This window comes from Ilyonectria robusta (genome assembly GCF_021365365.1).
Source record: "Ilyonectria robusta strain PMI_751 chromosome Unknown BGZ61scaffold_19, whole genome shotgun sequence".
In the NCBI taxonomy this organism is placed as follows: domain Eukaryota; kingdom Fungi; phylum Ascomycota; class Sordariomycetes; order Hypocreales; family Nectriaceae; genus Ilyonectria; species Ilyonectria robusta.
The window spans coordinates 223,499-244,947 of record NW_025764453.1 but is presented as its reverse complement, the minus strand read 5'-3'; the positions used below and the strand labels follow the sequence as shown (position 1 = coordinate 244,947).

The window sequence follows — 21,449 nt, the reverse complement described above, 5'->3', positions numbered from 1 at the left end:
AGCGGGTCATATTTGCTTCCAGCAGCCCTGCCTTAAAGCCGCTGCGCGGCTTTCTTCGCCAAGGCTCAGAAGGGCAGGGCTGCTGTTGGAGGCAAATAGGACCCTTACATACCTCTTATTCAATATATCTTTTTAAGGTCAGGATCTAAGGTCGGTTTATGGAAGGAGTCGCATTTTTCCCCCTGCCCGAGGGGGGCCTTGCCGTAGCCAGTTGCCGGTTGAGTTTGTGTGGCGCGAAGGCGGTGTTGCTTGAGATTGTAGTGGCTGAACCTTATTGGCCTAACCTTATTGGCCTCTCATTAAAGAAGAAGCTGCTATCACTCCGTTCTTGCACCATTCTGTGAGCTTTGCTTAACAACTAAGTCATAACCTCCCTGTCCCCCATCATGAACGGCAGAGTTTCCAAGACGCGTGTCTCCAGAACCAGTACGAAGATGGAGTTCTCGCTGGGCAACTTACGGGAAGCTTTCCAGGGCGGAGGTATGTTGATGCTTCTTTTTGTTGGACCGCGATGACCAAATGCTAACGAGGAGGTTAGAGGACAAAGAGCAAGCGACCCAAGTCGCAACATCGCAACTCGAGAGACAGCCCCTTGGTGCTGCGCTCGTTTGGACGCATAAACCTACCGAAGCCAATGACCGTGTGTCTGCGTGGCTTGAGTCCAGCGGAACGGACCATAGGAAGCGCCGCTGGTCGGATAGCAGAGTGTACCGATCCAACGACGAGCCGCCATCGAACATTTCAACGAAATCAGCACTGGAGATTGATGTTGCATGGGACAGAGAAGGGTTTGCCGAGCCGATTGCACCTACATCTGAGCCCAGTTTGCTCTCGGAAGTCGACACGATGCCGTCTACTACAGTTGCATCGAATAATTCCAGTACAAAACACAGCAGTTACCGAGTCAAGAACTTGCGGTCGAACAAAATCACACTCCGCCATCCTTTGGATCAATTGCCGGAAAATGTACAAAAGATTGTCCATGATATTAGCACGGACGGCGAGTGGGAAGGCCCATCGATCGATGACCTTAAATCCGATTACGAGTTCCATCATCTCCAATCTGGCCGGGCCGAATCAAAAGTAACATCATACTGGAGGCGGATGGTATTTCTTGAGCCCGGATCACGGGAGAAGATTGAGTCTTGTTCTAACATACCGATGAAAACTCATTGTGTTCCTTGCATCGGAGAGCATCGCATATCCACCCCGGTCCCCGATATCCTCTATGGGTACAGCTACCTCAACGCATTTCCCGATGAGCAAATGGACCAGTTCGTCGGTATGGGGTCCGAGATGGTGGTGAATAGTTCGAACTTGGCCTATCCATTCTTCCTCGTCGAGGCCAAAGGGGATAATTCCAGCGGAGACGCCTTGTGGTGCGCAGTGAATCAATGCCTGGGCGGGTCTGCATCCTGCGTGAAGGTGGCGGAGAGCCTGAACCGCCGGCTTCGAGAGCACAATATTGATCAGATTGAGACGGTCACCTTCAGCGTGGCGATCAACGCGACCGAGGCGCGGCTCTTTGTATGCTGGGAGCATGATCATGACAGCTATTACATGCGCTCGATCGGTGGCTTCTTACTCTACGACCCCGAGCACTTTCTGAGCTTCCGCAACCGCGTCCTCAATATCCTGAGATGGGGCGAGGGCAAGCGGCTGGAAGGGATTCAACATTCCCTTGAGCAACTCCTGGAGGCGGAGAGGGAGGAAGGGTCTTGAGCTGTTGAGCACGCGAGCGAGGGGATGAGGCTGTGCGTCTTCTGGAGGCGCAAGGAGTGAAAGCCGGCATATAGTCACAATCGTGGAGTGGGATAGAGGCGAACGGTGCTGTTTATCTGGTTCCTGTGTTCTAGTGGGTTCTGGGCTGTTTAGTTAGGTTGCTGTGCGTGCTTGTATCATGTATCAACAGAGGTAGTTATTCAGACATGCGGAGTGCTCCCCCCGGACGGGGATACAGACAAGTTTTGTTCCAAACCCAAGTGATTCAGTTGATCAGTAATACTGCCCACGACGCCAAAAGCAAGCAGTAAGTTTACCTTCCTGTTGTTCCGCTTTTCCCATCCGCATCAACACCAGAGTCATGACGTCGCCCTGGATCCTCATCAGCCCGTCCACGCGGGGCATCGGCTACGCTCTGGTCCGCCATCTCCTCCGCACAACTACGCTCCCGATTCTTGCTACCGCCCGCACTCACCATGACCCGGCGGCGGTGAAAACATCGCTCCTCGACGGCCTGTCTCCCAGAGCCGCCCATGGCGATGGCCTCGCGTCGCGGCTCTCGGTCGTCCACGCTGACGTCACCGACGAGGCATCGCTCGAGGCCGCCGCCGCCAGAGCCGCAGCGCTGTTCCCTCGGTCGACGCATCACTTGCGCCTCGCGTGCGCCATGCCGGGCGTCCTCCACGCGGAAAAGAGCCTGCGTCAAGTCGACGCCGCCGCCAGCCTCGAGAGCTTCCAGGTCAACAGCCTCGGGCCGCTGCTGCTCATGAAGCACTTTGCGCACTTCCTCCCGGCTCGAGGCACCATGCTCCTCTCCAGCCCGCCCACCGACGCTGTCCGGCTGCCCGAGCACGCAACGTGGCTCAGCATGGCGGCGCGTGTCGGCTCGACGACAGACAATCGGCTGGGCGGGTGGTTCTCGTACCGCGCGAGCAAGGCCGCCGTCATCAGCCTGGCCAAGAGCCTGGACGTGTCCCTCCAGGCGCGGAGCGGCGACCAGGCCCTGTCGGTGAGCTATCACCCGGGCACGGTGCGGACCGACTTCAGCCGCGAGTTCTGGGGCAGCGTGGGCGAGGCGAAGTTGCTGAGTCCCGAGTATGCGGCCGAGAGGCTGGTAGACGTGGTGGCTGGCTTGGAGGTTGGACAGAGAGGGCGGTGTTGGGATTGGAAGGGGGACGAGGTTCCCCCATGAGAGAGGTCTTGAATCCCAGGAACAGCTTCGCAACAAACGAAACCAGTATCGGCTAGGTTGGATGTTAGACAGAGGGGGAGGTGTCAAGATTCGAAAGGAGACGAGGTTCCCCTGAAGGACAATACACCCCAGAAACAACTTCACAACAAACCAACCCAGTCTTGATAGATATACAATGCATTTGATAATTAAAAAATATTTTCTAATGTCATCATATAAGGGCGTTAGTAGGAAATGTGTCAGGTGCATAGACTACAAGAAGTTGGCTTCAAAATCAAACAGCGCTCGCTCATCGGGTCGAAACACTTCTTCCCCAATCCCACAATGTGTTGCCGCATCAATGTACACCAATGTACATTTCTCCCATATGGAGTATCCGAAAATAAGACAAAAGAAAACAGCCTCCAAAACCTTTAAAATCCACGGAACATGAGCTCATCATCTTCGGCAAAAGCCATCGTCCTTGCCTCGAAGCTTAGTCGTGACCTGCCGGCCAGCTCCCGCATCAGCGGCTCGATCGTGTCGAAGCCGCTCATGTCGTCGCTGTTGTTTCCGGCCTCCAGTTCCTCCTTTGTCCGTACAAGATGTTCTAAGAATTCCCGTTCCGAGACTCCGGGTCGGGGCATCATCCGGCTCCTGCGGTTCCCGGCGCCTCCGAAAGAAGCCCTTCCTCGCGGAGGGCTGAGAGATGCCACCAAGTCTTCATCGGAAACCCACCCCTGAGCACGATCGCTATCACCCTGTTGGTGGGCGAGTGTGCGGTTGAGGTTCTCCAATACGGGGACTAGTGCTCGGAGCCACACATCACCGTTGCGCTCGAGGCGACGTAGTCGGCGTTCCATCTCTCGGATGCGGTACTCGCGGTAGACGTCATAGCGACGGCTCATATCCTTGTCCGTCGGTGTCGGCGTCGCGGCACTCTTAGGCTCGTCAATATCCTCCATCGACATGACAAGTGGCCTCGGTAGTTGGCGAGATCCAATCCTCGAGTCTCGATTTTTGCGTTCCTGCTCCCGAGTGGCATTCCACTCACGGCGTCGGGAGAGAGAGGTCCGGTCGGTAGACCCATCCTTTGCAGGGTGGTCGATAGGGCTCTGTGGTTTGGAAGTTCGGTCGATAGAGCCGTGCTTGGACAATCGGTCGATAGAGCCGTGCTTGGACATTCGGTCAACGGAGCTCTGCTTAGAAGTTCGGTCTACAGAACCAGAACTTTGCTTGGAAGTGCGGTCCACAGAGCTCTGCATGGACATTCGCTCGCCGGGTCCTTTCGGCGACCCCTTGACGGACTGAGGTGGGGTCGGGTTGCTGGCATTATTGAAAGAGACCCCCGGAGAAGCAATGGGTGGTTTCCCCGAAATGGAAGGGACTCTCGGTATGGGTTTGGGCCGGAACTGAGGCTTGGTCTTGGGCGGCTTGGGAAAGCCGCCATGGAGAGGTGGGGATTGAAGAGGGGGCTCGATCTCAGGAGGGCCGCCTTGTATTACCATGGTTGACTGAGCCGGCGATGACTGAGTTGGCGACGTTGGAGGTACTGCTGACTGGGGTGGCGATGGCTGGACATCGGAGACGACCATAATAGCACAGAGCGATGGACGGTTCGCTGACTTTAGTGGCAACGGCGGAGGCTTTTCTCTTTTCGGTGACATCGAGACCTCCTCAGTAGGGTCGGTAGATACCTTTTCTTTGTTCTCGTGCTCGTCGTCCTGCTGGCTCTGCTGACTATGTTGGCTGTGCAGGCTCATTTGACTCATCTGACTTTGCAGACTGTCTCGGTTTCGTGTAGTACGTAGCGCCTCCATGTCTCTGCGCTTCTTGTCACGTACCTTGTCACGGCGGGTTTGACTTCGTGTCGAATGAATGGAGGCTGTTGGCGAGATGTGACCATCTGACGCGAGGGGACTCCGTGTTATCACTGTGACAGACTGGTCTTCTTTCTTGCTGGACACAAGAACAGGCGACTCCCCGAGAGGCAAAGAGGTTGCCTTGACCCGTTTAGCATCAGCGACAACAGGTTCGTTGTCACTTGATGTCAAGATGCTCTTGGACAAAGATTCCCGATAGGACCCATCTTTGGAGTTGTCGCGAGCATGAGCAGAGGTAACCTGCAAGGTGTTCGGCATGGTGGTTGGCTCAGACATCATGGCATCGATTGATGGAGTTGGCGGGAACACAAAACGACTTGCTGGGAGGCTGGAACCTCGTATAGGAAGGCCGTCTGCTCGAGTTGATGTGTTTGAACTTGCTCCTGGCTGCCCGTAATTTTGATGTTGAAGTTGTCGAGATGCATCGTTCGCTCGTCTGAATTGGTCTTGGCTCTGTGTCCTTGGTGGACTAGACGAAACCCCAAAGTACTCCGACACCTTGCCGTGACTGACGTTGTTGGTGCTGGAGGCCCCAGAACTTGAATGGAAATTGCCTACAGACGGACCACGAGGTACCTCGGAAACAGGAGACGGTCGGGTCTGGAAAATTCGAGGTATCGCGGGGCTGGAAGGAGCCGATATCTCCTGATCCTCTGCAACAGTGCGGAGAACTGTTACGACACCCTTCTCGTTCAATATAGCCCGCGTGGGGCCATATCGAGCGGGAGGGGGTCTGAGATTCCGATTCTGGTAGACGGGATACTGAGTGCGGGGACTTCGCCCGAACGGCGACGCATCGAGAGGGATTGAGATGGCGATGTGTCGGTGGCCCTCAGTGGTGATGCCAGAGACGGCCGAGTCCGGGAGGGTGATCGGATCAGGCAACTTGGACTTGGACTTCCGCTTGGCGAGTTTCCGTATCTTGGCCCATTTTCCTTTGCTGTCGTTGCTTTCATCCGGTATAGACATGAAGTTGTCAGACGGGGGCGCATGGTTCCTGAGGAAGTCAATCAACTCAGCGATCCCACTGCTGCTCCGCTTGAAGTTGCCGTCCGCGTCAATCAGCGTGCTGTTCTGAAACTCGAACTCGGGCTCCATGCGGCCAACGAGATTGGAGTGCGACTTTGCCCTGGGGCGGTGGCCCGGCACGTTGTTCTGCTGGCCGGAAATGCTGGACTCTTGTTGATGATGAAATAGGGAATAGGCCGAGGATGCAGCCCTGGGACGTACGACACCATTGCCGGGAGTGACAGAAACCTCGCGGTCAACGGCGCTGGATTGCGCCATGTCGGGTTCTAATACCAGCGCCCAGGACCTATTTGCCCGCCCACCACCAATGCAAACTTGGGTGATGATGCCCTGAGATCCATGAAACCTGTCTCAGTTAGTACTTGGCCACCTCGAGGGCCATGCTTGTTGTCGCGGTTTTGTCTGACCTTGTGCTTGGATCGCCCGAATGTCGGGCCTGTTGTCTTATACGTCGGTATTTGCGCCCTCCTGCTTGGTCGACCTGGTGTGAGGAGGAGAGGCAGGGCGGGTACTTGCACAGGTAGACGGCGTTATTGCCCACGCCTAATGTCACCGAACGAAGTTGTACCCGGCCCGAAAGTCCAAAAGGTTGGGAGAGGAGGCGGGAAAGGGCGAGAGGGAACAGATGCAAGAGACAAGGACACGAGAGAAACCCACGGGCGCCGCCTCATTACGCCCACCTTCTCCCGCACCTCCCTCGACCAGCAGCTCGCCAGTCTTAAGTCGAGAGGTCTGAGGCATGCCGTCACTAAGAGGCCCGTACCCTTGGCGCCACAAGCCCGAGTGCCGCCAGCTGGACCGGCTTGCTATTAGCTTGAGGCCCGTTGATGGGGCCGGTGGAAAGCCAATTGCATCCCCGGAGCTAGGAAGGACTTTCACTGATTAACACCCGAGTGCGAATAAGATAGCTTCTGGCCCTTGAAGGGTATCTAGCAGCCAGCCGGGCGATGAGATAGCCTCCCTGTGTGGTTTCGTCGCGATAATGTGACTTCGCCGTCGTGACCCTGCTACGACCTGTTGCGAACATGTCGCAAACAATCATATCATGACCGTAAGTCAGCGCCTGGAGCGCGGGGATCGACATTTCCTGCCCCCCTGTTCTGGCCGACGAACTCTCTGGGCTGGCGATCCCATTTCCCTCTGTGATTGCATGGGTCCCCGTTGCTTTTTCTGCATGGAGCTAAGACGGCAGGGTGTCCAGCTCGAGCTCCAAAAGAAACGAGCACAAAAGCAATGCGGCGTGAAGCTCGGTAGTTGATTGCTTGGTCAAGAGGGATGCGACGAGGGCTGGTCCTGCATCGCTTGCTGGCGGTTGGTGGTTGGTAGTTGGTGGTTGGTAGTTGGTTGTTGGCTGGTGCTTCTAGACCAGAGCAAACATCAGACCAGCCAGAGACGAGAGATGCCACCACTCCCTCCAAGCAAGCACTGGCGGACCCGAGTCTAGTAAGTCTCTGGCCCGGGCCTTGGTGTGCGGGTGATGGTGCGCCGAGCGGTTTGTGCTTGCCCAAATCTCAAATCTCCCATCCGATGCGATGGTTCGTGATGGTCCCAGCCACCAGAGTTGGACCGACGACATCCCACGCCAATTCGGCCGTTTCAATCTTCAACGGGATGCCATACTTTGGTGGCAAAAGGGAACTAATAACGGCCATCGTCTGGGCACAGCCGCTCAGCCAGAGAGCAGATGCCTTCGGCCTCCGAACTCAGAACGCCTTATTAGAGCAGAAGGCCGCTAACAGAGCATAATCCCCTACCCCCCCCGTTTGCCCTGGCTGCTAGCCCCGTTGTTCGTTTCCCTCCAAGGCACGCGGCGGAAAATTCGACGGTGAGGTGGCTTCCGGGCGCCACGCGTTGATCTGGTGCGCAGGTGTTGAGTTGTTTAGTGAGCGGTCACATCGTACAAACGGGCCCGGCTGGCGACGCACCAGCATAGCGCTCCCCATTTTCCGGCGTTCGATTCGTTCCTGACTCTTGTTACCCCTAGACCCAGCTTGGCTCAACAGCTAGGCCTGGGCCGCCGTGGGCTCATGTTGGCCCATACGAGCAGCACGCGTGTAGGGGGTCGACTGTGCGCTGTGTGATAGCTGCGGGAGCAAGGGGACCCGGGAGATCACTGAATTAGAGGCCCATGTCGACGCAGCAGCCAGTCTCGTCGTCTTGCGAACGTGGACCCGTTACTCTGGCTTCCCCGTGTCTTCCCTGCTTGCAGCTTGCAGCTCGCAGCTCGCCTCTGCCCGTCCCCTGTCCCCGCGTGTCCCTGCGTTATCGCGATGCAGCGGAAATGTCCCGACAATGCTGATCCTCACCAACTTCGACTCATGCGATCATGGCCATGGGAAACCACAGCATTCCGTGTCTGCAATTTTTCAACTGGTTCGACATCGACACGCACAGACAAGGTCCCGACAGGAACGGGATCCTAATGGAGTTCTGTCCGGGTCATCACGTGATTTGCACAATCTATCACCAACATCGCATCGTGCCTCTGCGTGCGGCGGTCCTGTCCAAGGCGCGTCTGTTAGGTATAACCCCGTTGTACTCGGTACATATTTCATACATATCACACAGGTTGAGGGTTACTGGGACGCAGTTCCTATCCTCGTCGTCCCCGCCGGTGGTTTGCCCACGCGCAATTACCACTTCAGTCGCAAGACTACGCCCTTACACCCCAAACTGTCTGTCGTCTTTCTTCGACGCGCGCCCTCATACGAGGTGCCACCAGCCAATGCAGTGTTCCCGTTTCAAACAAGTAGCCAACCAACATCTCGTAGTCACCGCCAAGAGAATAAACTCCGGATGTTGGTGCTTCCTGGCCGATTTCGCCCAAATGTTCCTCCCAATGTAGATCCTCATGTTACCATGAGCTGGTCCTCCAACGCCTGAAAATGCTCTAATCGCGGATATCCTTGATGATGCTTATAATACAATGCTTCCAACATGTTATGCGGGACTACCGTCCCTTGGGGATTACCGTCTCCTGGGGACTATCGCCTCTTGGGGACAAACAAACTCGGCTTTCCCTTCTTCTTTCGAGGGTTTGGTGGAGGCAGGCTCTTAGGCGGTGGCTGGAGCTATACATTAGCAAATGTCCGGCAAGTGGGTCTCCCTTTACATACTCTACTATTCCCTGTCTCATTTGGCTGGTTGGACATTGATCCACTCGATGTCTTCGTCGGATTCATCGGCCCAGTTGGTATCGGCGGTGGTCGCTCTGGAGGAACCATCCCCAGCACAGACATGGCTGACGGGTCTGTTGGAAGCTTGGGTGGCCGGTTTGGTCTCTGGCCAAACTTGCCCATCAGCCCTCCTCGGCCTCTGTCGCTCGCATTCTGTTGGTGTGTTAGATATGTTTGGCTGGACTTTGTGTTCTGTGGGTGGTGTGGGTGTTACTTGACATACTCTCTTTGACACCGGTTGGTTGGAATCGGATCCGTCCAAGGCTCTTTTCTTGGCTTCCGATCCCGGTGGTTTGCTCGTAGATGTGTGGATGACTGGTGGCCCACCAGACCTTGGCACGACTTCACTCCTTCCAAGCCCGCCTAGACCAGGGATCTGAGCCGGTGCGGTAGAACCAGGAGGCTTTCCAGCTATGACATTGGGCGATGCTGAGCGAGAGGAACTGGGTTTAGGTGGTGGCGCAGTTATCGCTGGGGCGTCTCGCATGGTGACTTCTCGATCTTGTGCCTGTGGCGCTGGCGCAGGAAGCAGGTAGGCGCCTGGCTTGGCTTGTTCGAGAGGCTTTCGGAGCATCGACAGGATGTCGCCCTTGGTGTATCGATCTCGGGCTTGGGCATCGTGGATGAGCTTGCGCCAGAATTCGCCCTGGACAAGAGCTCTCGAATCTCCAAGGATCCAAAGCGACGATTTGGCTCGTGTCAGACCGACGTTCATTCGACGAATGTCAGTCATGAAACCAATACCCCCCGTCGGGCTGGCTCGGACACATGAGAATATGATAATCTCACATTCTCGACCCTGGAAGGCATCCGTCGTGTTGAACTCGATGATGTTCGTGATGCCTTCGCCGTATCGGGCCGTGAATCGGTTCCGGAGCTCAAATAGCTGGGCTTTGTATGGAGTAATGATGCCAATCTTTCCAGTCAAGTCGTTGTCTCCATGCTCCTTACTGAAACGGTCATAAATCTGCATGGCAACCTCCAACTCTCTCGTGTTGACCAGGGACCGGCCCCTGTTACCACGCTCCTGGACACCCTGAACGTCAAAGAAGCGGTACGGTCCGAGCAGGAGATTCTTGTGCCAAGGTTGCTGGCGGAGTTCCTGCATATTTTGACCATCTTGAAGTTGTCCTTCGTAGAACTCTCTGCTTGGGAACATACTGATTTCAGGATGCATGCGATACTGCATATCTAGAAGATGGATAGACTTCGGATGGTTTTGCTGCATTCGCACGAACAGACTTTGATCGTAGCCGAATCTCGCGGCCGACTGCGAAAGGACTGTAGGCGGCAGCTGTTTAGGGTCACCGACCAGGATACACTTGCAGCATCCGTACTTCAGGGGGATCAAGGCGCTGAGTTCAACACACTGAGCAGCTTCGTCAATGATGACCGTCTCAAACTCGACGTCGAGGTTTCGGAACATTTCATGGCCGCTACCGCTCAGGGTGGCACAGAGAACTTGGGACGAGTTGAGGATCTCCTGCTGAACCTGGCGACGGCGCATCTCCATTTCTCGTGCAACCGAGTTGCCGCTGTCCTTTTGCGCATCGATCTGTTTTCCAATCTGCATTTGTCGTCTCTTCAGCTCTTCAAACTGCCGCGAGAGGGTGTTGTAGAGTGCTCGGTCATCAAGGCCACGCGTCTCTTCCAGTCGAGGCCGCAGCTGTGAAAGCTCCTCCTTGATCTTGCCGGCATCTTCATGTAGCTTCTCGCGATCGGCCCTGGCCTTTTCTTTCGTCGTGTCCCCCTCGAGACGTGCCTTCACAAGTTCATCCAGAGTAACATCCCTGACAGCAGCGTTGATGGCGTCGCTCCTACCCAATCGAAGGACATTGATGTTTCGGGTCTTGCCATTGATCGTCTTGATCCCGGATTTGAGTCGTAGGACCAGTTCGTCCACAGCGGCGTTACTGGGAGCACAAACAAGAAGCTTCTTCGGTCGAGGTTGGTTGGTGGGGTTAGGAGCACCATTTGGTCGCAGAGGGACACCAACAGGAACGCCGGCATTGCCCATTTGACTGAGCTGTTCAGACAGAAGAGTCCCGACCATGGCAATGATCGTCTTCGTCTTTCCAGTTCCTGGGGGTCTATGGTTGATTAGCTTGGACAGCTCAATGGGAAAACAAGAAACTTACCCCTGAATTAAAGTGAACCCATCATTGTCATGCGCGCCCAAAACAGCCATGGCCTGACCACGGTTGAGGGAGAAGTTTTCCATGTAGTTGGTGATCTTTTCATCTCCATACCGAATGATTGGCGATGGCTCAGCCTTGAGAATCTCATCCATGAGGTCGTAGTATTGTAGACTCTCCAGCGCAGCGTATTCTCTCTCTATGGTAGTCATGTTGGTAATCTTGACCCCATGGACGCTTACTCCGGGAGTCAAGGCCTGCGCCAATGGGTTGTTTCGAGATGCCACGCGATAAGTGATCTCAATAAGCTCCTTCTTGTACGTGATACGATGAACTCTGGCCAGGCAGTGTCGGGCGGTCTTCTCGGTAAGAGGACTCTCAGCTTCAGAGACGAGGAGGATGTCACCTTCCGCCACACGTCGGTCTTTATTCTGAACCACAGGCATTGTGAACGTCACTTCTAAGTAACTGTCGACACTTGCACGACTGGCAATCTTCATGCCGAATGGTTGAGATGTTACCTCGTCCTTTGAGGTGACAAATGAACGCCAGGCTTCAGAGGCTAGCAAGGGGAAGAAAGTTTCCTGGTAGGAGTTGGGGTTGAGATACTTCGTCGCGACTTCAGACGCTGCTGGGCCACTCGGAGGATCGTTTCCTTCATGGAAGATGTCCCATGCCAAGATAGTATTGTGCAATCGGTCCATAGGAGGGATCAACCTGGCTCTCATCTCCTTCACGGAACGCTGCTGTCGTACCTTCTTGACAGGCTTTCGGAGCTGGTCGCGCAAGGCTTGGCGCCTGCGCCTCTCAGCTTCGTCAAGAGTTTTCAGGCCTCCAGTGCTAAGTGCAGCGAGCTCATTATCGGAATCGGAGTCATCGTCATCGTCCTCTTCTGAATCCTCATCGGAACTATTGACCATAATGTCGCTGCGGTGATCCTTTCCAGTGAGGCTAAGTCCAAGGAGACCGGACCCTTCGCCGGGAACGATCTCTCCTCTCAGCTGTTTGGCACGAGCGATGGTTTCGGCATCACGCTTGGCCTTCTCGGCCTTCTCTCGCTGTCTGCTCTCCTTGAGGGAAGAAATTGCCCTCTGATCGGGAAGCTTGGACTTGGCCTTGGCTTTAGCTTGCCGAGCCTCGATCTGCTTAAGAATTGGGTTTTCAAGGGACTTGCTCATATCGAGGACATCATCACGATTAGACCGAGATAACTTGGAACTGCCCGCCGAAGTCGAAGTTCCCGACTTTGACCAAGCATCGAGCCTACTCTGCTTCTTAACCTTGGCCTTGGTCTTTTGCGCAGCAAGGTCGGCGGTTTGTGAGGCGATGCCCAATTGATAGATTTGGACCTCGTCGTCGGTCTGGCCCAGTGCTTGGAGAAGCTCTGCTCGTTGCTGGTCTGTCAAATTTGTCGACCGAACGTACTTCCCAGGAACGGCGGTTGGAAGACATGCATCCGTGATAAGTTTCCGAGACGCTGCATGGATCTCATGTCCGTTCTCTCGGAGACGTGTGAGAATCTTGCACAAGACACGTACGGTGACATCAACAAGCCATCTATCCTTGAGCCGGATCATGTTCTCCATACCCCCAAAATGTTGCTTCGCGGGGATGAGGATCTGAGACATGGTATCTTTCTCGCTCTTGCCAAGGGACTTAGAAATGGCTGAGGCAATCAAACCATCCTCTGCAACAAGGGCTTCCGCAAGTTCCATGATCTCGCGGCAGAATTCCTGCATGGTGCTATTCTGGATATATCGAGACCAGTTTTCGATGTTCTTACAAGCCGTAGAGACAAATCGCCACTGTTCGCTCCACCACCGCAAGACCTTGGCTGCGGACATAGAGTCTAGGGTCTTGACTCGCAGGACTCCAGAGAGAGGATCAGCCAGTCCACGGAGAACGTCTCGGCTCATATTGAGAATAGGCCTGATGGGACCCCATGGGTTGGGAGGCTTCAGAATGCGCTCCAGGGACCATACAATTGAAGAGAGCGTTTGGTCCGGATGGAGTTGAGACATTTGTTCAAACGCGCCGCTTCGGGACAACTCCCCAGTCCAGCTCTTGAGCAACTCAGATGCAGCTTCTGCGAGATCTGACTCTCCGTGGACAGAAAGACCAATAGTGTCTTGGAAAGCTAACCGGTCATCAAAAAGAGTATTGAGATCCGTCGCATCCAATTCGGATATTCTGCCCAGTGTGTTGCCAAGGACATTTATTGTCCCCTCGAGAGCCCCGTTGAAGAGTTTGCTAGACTCGGACAACTGGCCGCTCTTGAGAGGTCTGATTTGCTCAATGCCGATCAGAGGCTCAAGAGACAGTAGGATGTCTCTTGCCAAATCGACCTGCTCGGACGAGACATCAAACATTTCCACGACGCCCTGCCAAAATATCTTGGAGTTTCGGACAATCGTGGACTGAAGCTGTTTTCCCTCGAGGAGAGAGTCGAATTCTTCAGCGAAGATCTTCATATCTAGCTTCATAGCCGCCTGTAGGACCTTCTTGGCCGCTGTCGCAACCTGGAATGTCTGCCAACCCTCACGATTACCAGTGGGAGGGCGCAGGTTCCTGAGAATCAGGTCTTTGTATTTCATGACCAGATTGAAAGCAGCGCTGGCGTAGAGGTGAGTAGTACCAACGCCAATCTTGGTATTTGGGTCCAGAAATGTCGTCATGGTAAAATGCAGGGCGTCAAAGCCAGCACGGATACAAGCTGCTTGGCCAGGTTCACCAATGCTCGCATCTTTAGCAAGAGCTTCGAAGAGGGTATGCATCAGCACCTCGCAGGCATCGTATCTGCGATCACGGCCCAGCGACTGTAGCCACGGATCGACCCATGAGGTGGGGAACGGCACAAGTGAAGTCCCAGCCTCAAACCCAGTCCAGCAATCCTCGAGTGATTGGCGAAGCAAGCTTTTGTATACTGGACTGCCAAAGAGCAGATCAGCAATAACATTGGGTCGGGCATCGCCAATCACATCCCAGAATGCTTTGGGGGCTTTCTTGAGGAAGCCTGTGAGAACGCGGATTGTAACAACCAGAACCCCCTCCGAATGACAGAATTGGATGTGACGGAAGAGCAAGTCGTAAATGTTGGGGCAACCTGACCTCACCTCAAGGCTCCGGAGGCGATGAAGGATGATGTCCGCGTTCAGTGTCCTTAGGATCTCTTCAAATCCGAGCCAGAACCTCTCAATCTCGAGGTAGATCTCGCTTGTCGGTTGCGATATATCCTTTCTGTTGACGTCATCCATGGCACTGACCAGGCCGCCGCTCACAGCCCAGTCAAACTGCTCTTGTGACATGGCGCTCGTGTCGAGATTCTTCCAGTTCTCCATAGCCCATTTGCGGCGATCCTCATTCTTCTGATCAAAGAGGAAATACGTCATTCCTGGCAGAGGGTCCTTGGTCCCCAGCTTAAGAACGGTCTTGCCCTGCAGCCGACGGAAGACGTACTGAAATGTGGCACGTTGGTCGGGATCCGCCATGTACGCGATGCAACACAATGCCTCGTACACAGTGATGTGAACTTCGGATATACGGTCTCCGAACTGCGACTTCTTGAACACGGTACCCGTGGACTCGATCTTCTCGATGAAATCCTTGGCCCACTTCAAGTTATGATCAATCCGTTTAACATCCAAACGGTCAAGCAGTTCCTGGATCTGGAAAACAGCTTCCTCATTCCAGCGCCTACGAGTGTTAGTTGAAATCAAAGTCGCCCCATTTAGGTAATGGAATACTCACTCAGCAAATTTCTGGAGATTAGCCTTGCGCTTCATGTGCCAGTTCAGTACACAGTCAGAGCAGAACTGGAGGCCCTGTTCGAGCCGCGCTGTAAAGTCCTCCAGCCATTTCCCAGCAACTTTCTTATCAAAGCCAAAGATGAGACTATTCCAATATGTGACTTCGATCCGCCCCTTTCCCTGCTCTATGCGCTTCTTCTTCTCTTCCAATGAGATCTTGGAATCTGGATCGTCCAGGTTCTTGTAGTTCTCGTCGTCATCGTCGCCAGTTCGAGGACACAGCAGGTGGTATTCCGTCGGGATCTTCTGGAGTTCCTCATACCACTTTGCCAACTCCTCATTAATGTCAGACATGGTATAGACGATGCGTCGGGGCACGCATTCTTCGGTGATCGGGCCAAATCGGGTGTCGACGTAAGATGCGGCAACTTCGAATCAAGATCCAGAATCAACGGCAAGGGGCGAAACGACGTAGATCGACGGCGAAATGGGCGCGTGAGGCGTCTATATATCGTAGGAAATGCAGCAAACGCAGCGACGGTGGAGATGCAAGAAGTCGAACAAAGTCGTTGAAAGAGCGTTGGATGCACTTCGTTGGTGCTTGCGTTGCTAGGTGACGGGTGCGCTGGGCCGTGGGGATGCTTTGTCTAGTCGGCTGCAGGATAGCGACTCGGGTGGAATGGAGCAATCTAGAGGACGCCGGTTAGCTTGAAGCCTACGGGAATGCCCCAGAGGTGGTGGGATCCTACCGACGCCCGTGGTTTCCAACGAGGCTGCGAGCCTGCAATGTGCCGTAGCGCTCGGTTTGAAAATGTCAAGGTGAAGCTTTCTGAGCTGGGCCTCTGACACGCGTGGAGTAACTCAGTAGCCCGCGTCTTGCAGGGGTTTTAATCGAAAAGTGGTCCGTGCGCTGGCCGGGCGACAGTGGGGGAGCTTCAGGGTATCGCCTCGCCTGCTCGGGTACTTTCAGTCCCGGGATGGTGAAATGCTGCGGGTTGCGTATGTGTGGGGTTTTGATTTACGAGTTCAAATGATCAAAAGCGAATGTTTGTGTGCAGGCTTATGTTTAGGTCTTCGATTGACATCGAGAACAAAAATTAGGTGGAAAAGGTGCAAGAGGAGAGTGCGGACCAACCGAGAGAGAGAGAGTGCGAAGGCAGCAGTCAAAAGAATCCTTTACACCGGCACCTTAGCGATCAGGGTGCAGAATCTATGCCGTTAACCTCCGAAGGACAACCAGGTCCAACCTTGGCGGCCTCATATGGATTACATATACACAATATTTAGACATAAAAATTAGAGCGCCCTATATGTACTTGTTACTCTTACACTGATCAACTGCTAGAGTCGTCTTCGTCCTTGATCTTCCTCCGTTTCGCTGTCTTGGGCTTCCCTCCCATCTTCTTCTTCCCAGCCCGATCAACAAACTCCTCAATAGGACATGTAGCTTGGTTCCACTCTTCAGTCCCTTCTGTTGTGTTCGCCCGACACCTCACACAGCTTCGTCCATGTTGAACAAACAACTTGTGAAGCCCGTACTTCAGGTCGTTGGGTACTCGCACCTCCAAGTGACTAAATGTCTGGTCTCTCGTGGCCTTCGGCGGCATCCACTTCAACCAACCTGCGAGACGATAGACATGTGTGTCGACCGCGAAACTGGGCTGTTGGAGGCAGAACAGGATGACGCATGACGCCGTCTTGACTCCAATTCCAGGGAACTTGACCAGTGCTTGCATCGCTTCGTCCGGGTGCATCCCATGGATATGGTCCAATGAGAGAACTCCTTGCTCGGCTTTCAAGATCTCAAGATCTTTCTGCCCCTGAGTCTTGTCCTTGGCTCCAATCACATCTGCCGTTTTCCCCGTCTTTTTCTCCGCCACGAAGGCATCCCGCCGCGCCATGTTCTCCTGGTAGACAGTTTCAAGAATGGCCTTGATGTCTCGACCCTTGGTTTGTGCTAGCCCGCCGTGCTTGATGGACGCAATGATGCTTTCTACCGGGGCTGTCCGGACCTTGTCCCAGTTGACGCTACCCTCTCCAATCCCGTCTTTGACGACCCCAAATTTGGTGACCAACCCTTTGAAAGCGGCATTCGAATTGGCCGCGGACGTATGAGCGCTTAGCCGAGTGCGAATCATGGCATCCAGAACAGCCGGAACTTCTCCGCAGCCAGAAACCTCCAATGATGGGGCAGGTATCTTGTCAGGCGCTTTAGCGTCTCCGTGAAGCTTTGCTAACTGACTGAAGACTTCTTGGCAATCTGCTATTGAAGGAGCTGTCCATTCTGGGAAAGGAGTAATGCCGGGAGTAAGTCCATAGGGGTTGTCTTTAGTCTTTTTTGATGTTGTCCGTGGTCTCTTCTCGACAGCAAAGTCAACATTATCGTCCTCAACCTCTTTTTTCGACGCCCACTTCTTTGCGACTCCCTTGGTGGATGACCGTGTTGGCGCCTTCAACTTGGAGGACTCATCCTCTGACTCCAGATAGGATAATTGAACGGCTGATCGTCTTGGGCGTAGAGTTCGTCGTATTACAGCCCCGGAGGCTGAAGCCATAGCAGTTTCTTGGGTATTCAACTCTTGCTTCAGCTTGGAGGGAGGCTCTCCAACCTTAACCCCATCAGCTTCCTTCTCCTCGGATTTCACAGCGCGGAGGTCTTGTGCCAGTGCTGACCCGGATTTGGATTTGGAGGTTCGAACACGGCCTAAGTTGTGTGGCAGCTCCTCCCACCCGTCCTCTTCCGGCTGGCTGACTACATCAACCTGCCTCTTTTTGGTTGGAGGTCTGGTAGAAGTACTCTCGGCCGGGCGCTTACGCAGGGATCGCGCCGTCATAGTTGTAAATGAATTACCAATCGGTTGTTTTCAAGTAATCACCCTCAAGGAAACCACCGCTGTCGATCTGTGGCCTGTGGGACTTGATGAGGCCAGAGGCAAGTCGTGGCAGTCTTGATGCAGCTCTGCGTAGCCCGGTTTGGTCACAGTATGGGAGTCTTAGAGCCTTCGATGGGGTGTAGCAACGATGTATAGTTTCGCATTCAAAATTCCTGGCCTTTTACTGGGCAATGAAAGTGGGCTCTCGATTAATGACTGCAACGATTTCAAAAAGGGGGCTTGCTTGTCGTCCTTAGTGCTACCGGCTAAAGCTCGGTGTGGACTTCGTTTGGAAGGGTTACGACAGGTTACAGACCAAGGAATCATCGCCCACTCAATTCACATATATCTGCTCATGAACTGATCTGGCCTAGGATTTGACATATTCCAAAATGCAGAGGCGAAATCACCGCAGTAGTGCTCCTATGTGGTGGCTTTTAGGCTTCTAGTCTAACAGCGTTGAAAATGACCGAGTCGTTGGTACCCTAGAGCGAGGCCGAGAGCAAGCAAGTCAACAACGACCTCTTCTTTTTTTGGGGCGGTTTAAAAAAAAAACCCATGTTTGAATGAATCTAACGAGCACGTGTAGAGACTGCGAAAGTTCAATTTAGAGTAGGGGGGAGAAAACACATCTCTCTGCTCAAAGTGGGATATTGCCAAACCCCCCTGTCACTAACTTCTCAGGTGAGCAAACACTGACTTCGAAATCGCCACAACGTTCAAAAAGAACGAATGATTCACTGCTTTTTGTTATCCGAGTTAAAAGTTTAGGCATCTATTTGCTCTTATCTCGAGAATTTCTAAACCTGAAACTCTCAGCTCTCTCTCACCTCCAAAAAGTCGCCGTGCAATCTCCACTGCCGCTTACTTGGCAGATCATGACCTCAACATACTCGGTACATCATTGTTGACCAAACAGTCCAAAAGGGCATAGCCGTTTGATTTCGTTTTTTTTGTCTCTTTTCACCTGTGTATTCCCGGTAAGTCTATTGGCTCCCTGAAGTGCGGGTTTGCTGCCCGACCGCAGACCTCAAGCTAATACCCTTTCTTCAAGACAAGCACTGCCTGGAAGTGTCTCCCTCTTGCATTAACACTGCGCCTGTCAGGCATCCAAGTCTCCTTGACGACCAAAATGCGACACCACTACTCCGGTTTCGATCCGGACGATGTTCAGTTTCTCACCGAACGACAAACAACGATTTGGCCAAGGCACGGATCGACAAGTACCCTGAGCGGTAGCCCTCCGCCCGTCTTTGAGGACATTGCAGATGAGATAATCGACCTCACCAATGACCTGGACACGGTTGGTCATGGTTTGCTCCGAGAAGGCGAGTTCGCATTGGAAACACTGCGAGTATCCGACTCAGTCATCAAACCAGGAATGTTCTTGGAGGTTTGCAAATTTCTGGTTGGCGAGTATGATGCCAATTTCATTCTGGTTCGGACCATCGCGCGGTGCAAAAATACCGGGAAGGTCAACATTCGAGGAGTCCCATTTGCAAGAACACGGTCAGTCTTGGACAAGCTTCCGAAGAAATCCAATGAGGTCTGCATGATTCTCTACTTTGATGGAGATTCGACAAGACTCCAGGAACTTGTGGATGTTTGCCCTTCGGCAGTGGTCAAACCACATACTCTGATTCTAACGAATGCCTTGTATCCGGACTTCAACTCGTCCGTCTTTCGGCCCAACAAGCCCGATCAACCCATGGGCCAAAGTCAACACGAGCATCTCACCTGTCGCTAGAAGCTGGAGGTTTGCTTCATTAGGCAGGGAAGAAATAAGAAAAAGACTGAGGAGTCCCTTGTCCGAGTTCATTCGGATGACGTACTGGATACACAGTACCGGGTCTCGGAAGATGCTTTGAGCAACCAGTGGCGAGGCAGTCGGGTGAAGGGCGGATCCTGGATACCTTACCAACGTACCGGGGCAGATTTCATTGACTTGGAAGAGGCGACAGCGACGGATCCTCGAGGCCATAGACTTTGCGGCCAGAAATACACGGTATTTGATGCCTGCTCGGGCGCAGGCGGAGTATCGCGAGGAGCCCAAATGGCGGGATTCAAGATCCAGTACGCCGTGGACAAGGCGGAGGAAGTCTGGGACACTTACGAAACAAACTTCCCTGATACGCAACTCTTTCCAATGTCACTGGACGAGTTCCTCTCCGACCCTCGGAGCGGGCATTTACGAGTCGATGTTCTCCATTTCTCGCCGCCCTGCCAGTACTTCTCACCTGCCCACACTTGGGCAGCCGCACACGATGACGAGAACATTTTTGCCTTGTTCAGCTGCAACCAGTTGCTCAAGAAGACTCGGCCGCGTATCATCACGGTCGAGCAGACGTTTGGCCTCACGCATGACCGCCATTCAACCTACTTTCGAGCTTTTCTTGCCGACTTCACGCAGTTTGGATATTCTGTGCGATGGAAGGTTGTGCGCCTTTGCACTTGGGGAGCTGCCCAAGACCGAAAGCGCTTGATCATCATCGCTGCTGCACCAGGCGAGAGACTTCCCACATTCCCGGCGGCGACACATTCTCAGGATGGTGAAGGCGGCCTTCTGCCTTTCAACTCCATCCAGAGAGCACTGGACGGGATCCAGCCAGGTGATGACCTCCACGATCTAGACAATGTCAAATCCTACCAGCCTCGGCGGCCATCGCTTGACCCCAACCGCCTGGCCGGGACTATCACGACAGGTGGCAGTGACGTCTACTTTCCAGATGGCACCAGGGAATTGACGCTACGAGAAATCGCCAGCCTCCAAGGGTTTCCCAAGAACCACACTTTCCTTGGCACCAAGACCTCCATCAAAAGGCAGATTGGAAACGCGTTCCCCCCCAATACAGTTCGCGTGCTGTACCGACACATCGAGGAGTGGCTACTGAAGGATGATGGCGTGCAGCCGTACCAACCAAGTGAGGATCTCATCCTCCTCGACGACGAATCAGACACATCCATGAACATCAGCGACGATTCTGAAGACGAGCAAGCGTCGCCGGAGATGGATGAAGGCTTCATGGAAGTTGTCGGTGGCAGCGAGAATCGTCCAGTGCAGGTCGACGACGACGGTGATTGCATGGTCATTGACATGACTTGAACACGAAGCCCCGCGTGAGCTGGGATACGATTCGGGGAACCACTTGCTCTTGGATGTTCTACTCGTACTTCTTTGCATACACATGTTTGGGAACTAATAATACCACCTCTGAGAGGGAATGGGTGTTGAATGTCAAAAGGATCTGGGGTGGAAATGCGGGAGTAAGGGGGATGGATCAATCAAGACATTGACGATCATGAATACGTAACATAGAAAGTTGTCACAATATGAACTCGCTTTGAACAACATTTCTCTGCAAAGTGTTCTTGTGATCCACCTCTTGTCGTAGGTAGCCTAAGGACCTAAGATGAACAGCAACTTTGAGCACGCCGAAACTTGTGCGTGCGAGGCGCCGAATGTGAACACCACGCGACAGTGAATCATGGCTGTTTAGCTTATTAGAGCTCTCCATTTGCGCTGACCTTCACTTCCAACTCACTTTACCTCCAGGCCACCTGCAGTCAATGTGGCAGGTGTTTACGGCTGGCAGGCAAGTGGTAACCAAGTGCCCCGAACCAGGTGCAAACGTCTTCCTTCCCGCTGCCTGAGGAGGGATTTTCATCTCCCACCCCTCTCCTCCACCTCCTTTTCTTCTGGCTTGTGCCTCTCAC

At 53.8% G+C, this 21,449-nt stretch overlaps 7 protein-coding genes across 7 annotated transcripts; 4 read left to right on the top strand and 3 right to left on the bottom strand.

Moving 5' to 3' along the window:
* Window positions 1–340: 340 nt before the first annotated feature.
* Window positions 341–2,130, top strand: BGZ61DRAFT_396582 (uncharacterized protein). Its single transcript, XM_046242960.1, has 2 exons — window positions 341–480; window positions 539–2,130. Exons 1-2 carry the CDS (start codon window positions 387–389, stop codon window positions 1,720–1,722), a joined length of 1,278 nt encoding a protein of 425 aa, XP_046100287.1. The 5' UTR covers window positions 341–386; the 3' UTR covers window positions 1,723–2,130.
* Window positions 2,131–2,388: 258 nt separating this feature from the next.
* BGZ61DRAFT_457376 (uncharacterized protein) lies at window positions 2,389–3,089 on the top strand (the record flags this gene model as incomplete). The annotated part of the gene is made up of 1 exon (XM_046246644.1): window positions 2,389–3,089. A coding segment is annotated over one exon (526 nt), but the record flags the coding sequence as incomplete, so codon positions are not given.
* Window positions 3,090–3,327: 238 nt separating this feature from the next.
* On the bottom strand, window positions 3,328–6,063 carry BGZ61DRAFT_360474 (uncharacterized protein; the record flags this gene model as incomplete). The annotated part of the gene is made up of 3 exons (XM_046241174.1): window positions 3,328–4,008; window positions 4,198–4,326; window positions 4,399–6,063. The coding sequence occupies 3 exons, from the start codon at window positions 6,061–6,063 to the stop codon at window positions 3,328–3,330; spliced, it is 2,475 nt and encodes an 824-aa protein (XP_046100285.1).
* Window positions 6,064–7,827: 1,764 nt separating this feature from the next.
* BGZ61DRAFT_72630 (uncharacterized protein) lies at window positions 7,828–8,782 on the top strand. The gene has a single exon (XM_046257020.1). It carries the CDS (start codon window positions 8,098–8,100, stop codon window positions 8,686–8,688), a length of 591 nt encoding a protein of 196 aa, XP_046100284.1. The 5' UTR covers window positions 7,828–8,097; the 3' UTR covers window positions 8,689–8,782.
* BGZ61DRAFT_72629 (SEN1 N terminal-domain-containing protein) lies at window positions 8,783–15,362 on the bottom strand. Its single transcript, XM_046257019.1, has 4 exons — window positions 14,864–15,362; window positions 11,120–14,809; window positions 9,205–11,071; window positions 8,783–9,134 (listed from the first exon to the last, which is right to left on the bottom strand). The coding sequence occupies exons 1-4, from the start codon at window positions 15,214–15,216 to the stop codon at window positions 8,877–8,879; spliced, it is 6,168 nt and encodes a 2,055-aa protein (XP_046100283.1). The 5' UTR covers window positions 15,217–15,362; the 3' UTR covers window positions 8,783–8,876.
* Window positions 15,363–16,078: 716 nt separating this feature from the next.
* Window positions 16,079–17,945, bottom strand: BGZ61DRAFT_457368 (DNA glycosylase). Its single transcript, XM_046246643.1, has one exon. It carries the CDS (start codon window positions 17,694–17,696, stop codon window positions 16,197–16,199), a length of 1,500 nt encoding a protein of 499 aa, XP_046100282.1. The 5' UTR covers window positions 17,697–17,945; the 3' UTR covers window positions 16,079–16,196.
* Window positions 17,946–18,658: 713 nt separating this feature from the next.
* Window positions 18,659–20,838, top strand: BGZ61DRAFT_426403 (S-adenosyl-L-methionine-dependent methyltransferase; the record flags this gene model as incomplete). The annotated part of the gene is made up of 3 exons (XM_046243680.1): window positions 18,659–18,715; window positions 18,790–19,356; window positions 19,492–20,838. The coding sequence occupies exons 2-3, from the start codon at window positions 18,868–18,870 to the stop codon at window positions 20,836–20,838; spliced, it is 1,836 nt and encodes a 611-aa protein (XP_046100281.1). The 5' UTR covers window positions 18,659–18,715; window positions 18,790–18,867.
* Between the last annotated feature and the right edge of the window lie 611 nt (window positions 20,839–21,449).

Coding starts and splice junctions, on each gene's coding strand:
- BGZ61DRAFT_396582 (XM_046242960.1), top strand. CDS start 387: ATGAACGGCAGAGTTTCCAAGACGCGTGTCTCCAGAACCAGTACGAAG. Junction 481..538: donor GGAAGCTTTCCAGGGCGGAG/GTATGTTGATGC, acceptor CGAGGAGGTTAG/AGGACAAAGAGCAAGCGACC.
- BGZ61DRAFT_457368 (XM_046246643.1), bottom strand. CDS start 17,696: ATGACGGCGCGATCCCTGCGTAAGCGCCCGGCCGAGAGTACTTCTACC.
- BGZ61DRAFT_72630 (XM_046257020.1), top strand. CDS start 8,098: ATGCTGATCCTCACCAACTTCGACTCATGCGATCATGGCCATGGGAAA.
- BGZ61DRAFT_72629 (XM_046257019.1), bottom strand. CDS start 15,216: ATGTCTGACATTAATGAGGAGTTGGCAAAGTGGTATGAGGAACTCCAG. Junction 14,810..14,863: donor AATCTCCAGAAATTTGCTGA/GTGAGTATTCCA, acceptor TAACACTCGTAG/GCGCTGGAATGAGGAAGCTG. Junction 9,135..9,204: donor ACCAACCGGTGTCAAAGAGA/GTATGTCAAGTA, acceptor ACACACCAACAG/AATGCGAGCGACAGAGGCCG.